The sequence below is a fragment of the Octodon degus genome, unplaced genomic scaffold, assembly GCF_000260255.1.
Source record: "Octodon degus isolate 3935 unplaced genomic scaffold, OctDeg1.0 scaffold00056, whole genome shotgun sequence".
Classification (NCBI taxonomy): Eukaryota; Metazoa; Chordata; class Mammalia; order Rodentia; family Octodontidae; genus Octodon; species Octodon degus.
The window spans coordinates 4,961,024-4,968,047 of NW_004524632.1; the positions used below are offsets into that span (position 1 = coordinate 4,961,024).

At 45.8% G+C, this 7,024-nt stretch overlaps 1 protein-coding gene across 8 annotated transcripts in view; it reads left to right on the plus strand.

Annotated features, from left to right (window-relative positions):
- The window catches only part of Mbtd1 (mbt domain containing 1), an 88,829-nt gene that overhangs the window by 78,136 nt on the left and 3,669 nt on the right, over window positions 1-7,024 (plus strand). For 6 of the 8 annotated variants that reach the window (XM_023717955.1, XM_023717957.1, XM_023717956.1 and 3 more), the window contains one exon: window positions 3,903-4,094. The exons of the other annotated variants lie outside the window; for them this stretch is intronic. In XM_023717955.1, coding sequence (XP_023573723.1) covers window positions 3,903-4,094 — 192 coding nt within the window. The remainder of the gene's footprint in view (window positions 1-3,902; window positions 4,095-7,024) is intronic. 8 annotated transcript variants of the gene reach the window in all.

Sequence of the window (7,024 nt, forward strand, 5' to 3'; positions counted from 1 at the left end):
GCAGTATGCCACAAAGGCAGACCTTGTCAGGAGCGAGAGATTCAAGTGGTCAAGAGTAGTAGCCTAAGGATGACTCCGCAGACAGTATGTAAACCTGTTAAAAGTGAACCCTCTGTGCAGTTCAGGCTGGCCTTCTGCTCACTTGGTAGCCCCAGGCTGGTCTCCAGCGCATGGCAATCCTCCTGCCTCAGCCTCCCAAAGTGCTGGGATGACAGGTGTGTGCCTCCACGCAAGCTTCCATAAAGTTAATCTTTTTTAACTTCCTATTTAAGAGAAAAGTATGTGTTTGTAGTACACCTGAAGCCAGTGAACCCATCCTTCCTACAAGGTACGACTTTTATAGAGTTGGAAGAAGTCCAGGTTGATGACCACCAGAGCAGAAAATTCTAAACATGCTTTCTATGCTGTGTTTTACCTTGCACTGAATTCCTTTTGGCATTAATAGCCATAATGTAATATGAGAAACTGACTTTAAATGTTTCTCCCTACCGTAGAAAGTCTCAGGTTTTACTCTTCGTGAAATTTGTTGTGGACTATTTCACTGTAAGATAAATTTATTCAGAGTTTCTTTATAAGTGAAAAATAACTGAGGACTAATACTGACTTTTCAAGCTGATTTGCTATATTCTTAAATAAGTGCTCATCTGTCTCACTAACAAGAGACCAAAGCAGCCTGAAGGATCCAGCATACTCTGTTCTCACCCTGCTGGTTACCCACGTTTGCTTAGAATTCTGTAACTGAAGCGCTTGAACCTTTTTAGCAGCCACTGCAGCGCACACTGCAGACGAGAGCCCTCCTGAGTGAGCCCGCCCGCCCCGTGGACCCTGGGGCCAGTGCTGCGCTCCTGGGCCTTCCAGGCCGAGCCTCCCAAAGCCGCTTGGGGGTCCGCTCCTTGCAGCAAAGTACTGGGGGGAACAGCGCAGCACAGGCAGCCCGCTGGGGCTTCCTGCAAGTAATTAGCACTTACCTGGGAATTTAGTGGCCAAGCACAAACCCTGGCATGTGTGATCTGTACAGTGGGTCACGGGCTGAGGCAGCCTGTGTTGAGGTACGCACCTGAGATCCTAGCACTGGAGAGGCTGACGCAGGAGGGCAGCTGAGGGTTCGAGGCCGGCCTGGGCTACACAGTGAGCTCAAGGCCGGCCTGAACTACTACATAGCAAGACCCTACCTCAACAAACAAGAAAAGACAAGACTTTGCTACCAAGATATCAAATTAAGAGTGGTTTTAGTTTACTCAGTGGTTTGTGAAGAGTACTCCTTCCTAATCTATCGGCATTGTGTTGTCTATAAATTCATCTTTTCCTCGGTGTAACTCTTAACATGTTTGTGTCTGGCTTATACAGTTTAAATTACTCTGAATTACGGTTTGGGGATAAGGGAAGAAATACGTAATTGACAAAGTACTAGTGCAAGTACCCCCATTTTTATTGATATTTACCATTATCAGATTTCTGGATTATCCAGAAAAGTTAGTTTAGCTGTAGGTGTGACATATGCTGACCTGTGATGTTTTGATAGCTCTTAATATTATGACGTCGCTTAACATTTTGGGGTGGTTCTACAGACATAAAAAGGAAAAAGTAATACAAGTCTGTGGTCCCATATTAGAAATCTCTGCAGCCAGATGCCAGATAAATGTGGGAACTGACAATTTCTTGGATTTTTTTTTTTTTTTTTTTTTGGCCAGGATCTTGCTATGTATAGCCTAGGCTGGCCTTGAACTTGGTGGTGATCCTCCTGCATGCTTGGCTTCTCTGTGTGCACCACCGTATATCCAGCTTGGATTTCAGAAAAAAGAAATGCAGTGGGTGTGCCCTGTACTACCCGACACCTCTTGCAGGCTGGAGCATTGTCTGACACGTACTTGCACAGAGCGTACACCAGGTGCCACTCCCTCCTGTAGTCCCTGCAGCCCAGCAGGCTGAGGCAGAAAGGACTGCAGGTTCAGGCCCAGCGTGGCTCACATATCAAGACCCTGTCTAAAAACAAATAGGAGTCCCCGCCTATGGTTGTAGGTTAGTAGTAGAGCATGTCTAGCATGCACAAAGCTCTGGGTTTGATCTCCAGCACTTCAAAAAAGAAAATGGGGGGGGGGGGGCCTGAGGTAACGATTATAATGTACTGCCAAATGAACATGATTTTGTTGCCAGAATCTTGTAGGAAAACTTTCTCATGTTAGAATTAATGGTAAGAAATGCCACTGTTAGAGCTGGGTATGACGACATACACCTGTAATCCCAGCACTCTAGGAAGCTGAGGCAGGATGATCACAAGATGGAGCCCAGCCTGGGTAGTTTAGCAGTCAGTGAGAGAGCTTGTCTCAATCTGGATATGTAGCTTGGTGGGAAGGCCCTTCCAGGAAGGCACCTAACCCACTGAGCTATCTCCCCAGCTCTCCTGGGTTCAATTCCTAGAGCCACCAAAAAAAAGGAAAATAAATGGGGATAGTGCATTAAGAAGCTATTTTCACCAGAAAGGAACTGTGTGCGCCTTAAATTTTTTTATATTACTCAACAGTTTATTAAAAGCGTCTACCACGAAAGTTCAGCTCCCAAACAGAAAACGTAGGGCTTACTGACCTAAGGCATCTGTCACAGGCAAGCGTATATGGCAGCAGTAGGGCTACAGAAGCTGCACACATCTCAGTTTGCCGGTAGATTATTGTGTCCTGGCTTTGTTGTTTCATCTTCGAGCCCTTCAGTGTTTTGCTGCGTAGCATCTTTCACGAGTTCTTTGCTAGTGCTTGCTTGTTAGACAATGACAGGCCTTATTGTCCCAGCTTTTGGTAACAAGCTGTGTGTGAAGGGGGATGTTAGCTGGCACTGTTGAAGGGCACTGTTGTGCGTAGAGGCTCGTGTGCGTCCCGTTTCAAGTAGTAATTCTGGAGCAGGGAAAGCAGCATTAATTTCTGTCTTACATTTCCCCATTTCCAGGGCTCCTGTGAGCACCGTGCTGGAGAGTTCTCCTTAGCTTTTTACCTCTTAAGTCTGTAGCCCACTTGTAGAGAGAGCCTTGGCTTCCAGACCTTGGGACGTCCAGCTTAGGCGTGCCCTTCAGGGCCACTTCTGTGAAGCATAGATGTGATTGTTCTTAGCTGGGTCATTGTGTCCTGTGAAGGAGAACAGGCAGAAGTTACAGTCCGAGGAGGTGGAAACGTCCTGCTTTCAGCCTGATAGGTGCTCTTTACTTGGTGGCTCAGTAGCTGCAAGACTCGGGGTGTATTTTTGGTTGATGGAACTACACGCGTTCTGGAATACTAACGTTTGCTTATGAAACTACCCAACGGGTGTGATAAATTTGCTTCAGAAATTAAGAATTTGCAGACAATAAGCAATAAACTTTGGATTTTAGAACTGTTTTGCAGAATAAGTGGATCGTTTACTGCAGGGGGGAGCACACCATTTACATTGGGCATATCTGTAGAACAGGCTGCCCCCCACTTACCTAGTGGAAGCTCCCAGGCCCCACAGGCTGGCTAGGGAGTGTGGGGCAGGAGGCCCGGCTCTGCAGAGGAAAAAGAAGCCTCTCTCGCTTTGGTTTTGGTTTTTCACCCTTCCTCAGGCTAAGATTTTCTTGAAAGAAATTGGCCAGATGTTCTCTACCTTAAGTGCCTTCTTGTTCATTTTGCTTTATTTCGTTTAAGATTCATTTGGGAGTCAGGACTAGGATTATAAGACACTGAGAAAGTAGAAACAGTCCCCATCCTTCTCCCTTTGCGCACACACAGGCACACGCGCCCACGTGAGGCACATGCCCACATGCACAGCCGCCCTTGCTTCTGTAATGCGGCCCGATGTAGAGGGTCTGCGCCTCGTGCTCCCAGCCTTCCTTGTTTTGCAATGCGCTTTTCCTGCCACCACGGGAGTCGAAGCTCACTTCAGTCTGACTTGATGTTTAGAGAGGAAGATGCCAGTTGGGAAGAAGCCTGTCAGTTTGTCAAGCCTGCCCATGCCAGGTGGGGTGCGGAGGAGCTTCTCTGGTGACGAAGAGTTGACTCCTCCTCCATACCGAGCCCTGCCGGCACAGACAGCCCCAGAGGCCTTCCGGCCTCCCAGCACTAGCCGAGAGTTCAGGCCCAGCCTCCGAACAGGTAACAAGCCGCCTGGCACGCAGGTACTGACGGCACAGGGTGCAGCGCTGGGCAGGGTGGCGGGAGACAGCACGCTCTGCTGTGGCAGACGCTGACTCATCTGTTTCTCCTTTCCTTCTACCCAAATTCATCCTCACTGGTCCTCGGTAGCCATTTCACTGAGACAGATCATCAGGGAAGGCGTTTATGGAGTTGGGAAGCAACTTGCATAAAAATGCTGGGCCATTGTGTATCACAGCTCTGTGTGGCATGACAGGGACAGTGGTCTGGAGGCTTCGGCCTGCCAGCGGCATCCTAGACTGGAGACTCTACGCATGACAGCCTCAGTCTCACTCATGGCAAGGGTGTGTCTTCAGCTCTATATGAGTCTTGGTTTTGGTAGCACCATTAACCATTATCGTAGCTGAATAACCTAGGTGTAGAAAGGCAGTGTCTTTATAATTTTGGTGTCTAATTTGAGTGACTTATTTGTATAATTTGCATGTTCATGTTTATGTATATAAAGTAATAAATGAGGCAAATGACATTTCATTGGTTAGGCCAGGGCAGTAGATTATAAGGAGCAGTGCACAAGGTTTTGCCCTTCGTGGTGTTATCAGCAGGGGTCAGGAAAGCTCCGCTTTCCTATGGCGACCTTAGGCCCCATCCAGGTTGAAGCACTGCCAAGCCCAAGTTGGACCTGCCTGGCACGGCTGCTGCCACATCCCGGCTGCTGACGTGGAGCTATGTTGTGTTATCTAACCAGCGCTCTTTAAAATATGTTTTGTATATCAAAAATCCAGATGGAAGCTGGTGCCTGTTTGCTAGTATTTTTGTTGCTGACGTTATCGGTCTCTTTTTGGGAAGGCTATTTGCATCTGTCTTGGTGTTAGGTCACCTTGCTCCTTCCCACTTTGTTTTTCCTAAGATCACTCTGATGTCCTTGTGTCCAGAGGAAATTGCAATGTTTATTTTACATGAAAAACTGATTGGGATTACAAAATTACCAGCCTTTTGGTGGAAAAGCCTCAGTCTATCTAAAGAGCATTCTAACCTCAGGTTTCTGTGATTAATTTTTTTGTGCATGATGTTTATAAAATAGTCCTTTGCCTGATGGACCCAGTGAGTTCTGAATGTTTGAACTTTTATTGGAATTTGAATGTATATATTTTGGTTAAGATTAATTTTGGAGATGTATGCCATGTGTTATGAAAGGTTCTGATCCATGTAAAACAAAACTTTTGACTTCGAGGTTTGTGGGGTCCTCTTTGCTGGTATAGGTGAGGTGTGATTTCACGCTGGTGAAACAACAGAGGGACTGCGTTGGCACCGTAGGCATCTGAAAGGTACAGCATGAACGGGGTCGCTGTTGAATTTATTAATGATCTGTGTAGTCAGGGAAGATGTCATTTCGGTTAGTTTATCTTCTGAAATGTTAGAGATTAGTGTCATTAAGTGACTTCCCATTTAGGACAGAGCTCAGAGTATGCATCTGGGTAGAAAGTGACATTTGGCCACAGGTTCTGTTGTACCTCATCCATCATTCACTGGCAAGGACTGGCAGAAGCATACTGGAAGGCCTGTTGCAGATTCCATGGAAACCCCGAAACTGCATTCAGCATTGCATATCCACGTGTGTTCCACCTGTATCCTCAGCGATTTCAAGTACATCATTTCCATATTTTAACATGTTTAGAAGCCTAATCCAGAAATGTGTGGTTAGCAGCAAGTGCACAGAGCCTCAGGTTGTGCCTTAGCAACACGGCCTTTCTTGGCCAGTGAGAGCCACCGTCTGAATGGCACGTGGAGCGCAGTGAATCCCATTCATTCAAGCCATCTGATCACCATAACCAGACAAGTTCAGCCACCCTTCTGTTGTGGGCACTGCACCTTTACTGAACGGGGGCCATGTTTCCATGTGTTTGTGGTGGTGTAAAATGTCCTTCACGGTTAGTGCATGTTCACCAGCTGAGAGCAGTAACTATTATACATTTGGTATTAATCACTAAAACAGCCTTGTTACTCTTTTTTTTTTTTTTTAAGAAAAATGCAGTTTTGCTTCACCTTGCAACTGTGATTACACAGAGTATATTCGCTTTCCTGTCTTTGCACTATTAAATTTTTCACTGTCAAGGCCCAAACAGGTACCCGAGTAAGAGGAAATTGTCCACTCTCGAGGTGACTGGGGTATGAAGAAAGTCAGAGAGAGCCTGTTTTTTTAAAGTAATCTGTAACTCAGATCAGGACTTGGGAGCAGCTCAGTGGTAGAGCGCTTGCTGACATGGGCAGGGCCCTGGGTGTGACCCCAGCACCGCAGAAACGAAACAGAAAAGTCGAGAAGTGCACATTTTTCCGTGATTACTATGTGGCTTTAAAAGTTATAACCTTGATGTTGTCCCACATAGTGTTACTACTTTATGAAAATCTTAAAATACTGGACTGGGGATTTAGCTCAGTGGCACAGTGCCTGCCTGACCAGCATGAGCTCATGAGTTCGATTCCTGGTACTGAAAGAATGAAAAATTAAATACTCCTTGTAGGAACCTCAAAGAGTAAATAAAATCTAAAAGGTATGGTAGATACTGCAAGAGGGATAGAAACTGCTCAAAGGGAAGGAACAACTGGGATGAGGGAAAGGACAAAAAGATAACTGCTGCTGATTACTGCTGGCCTACTGAAAGCAGTTAATGCTCCAATTTTTTTTTCTTCCTTTATTAATATTTTGTAATTTTAGGGGCCAAGAGATAGCTCAGCAGGCATAAGCGCCTACCTTGCAAGTGCAAGGTCCCAAGTTCTATCCCCAGTACCACAAAAAAAAATTTTTTTGACCAGTTTTGCATGCTTATATCTGGTAGCCTGAACAACTAATTTGAAAACTATGCAATATAACAACCATTGTTGAATTTCTATCATTTTGTTTGGTGAAATTCTGTATCTTTTCTTTTTTTTTT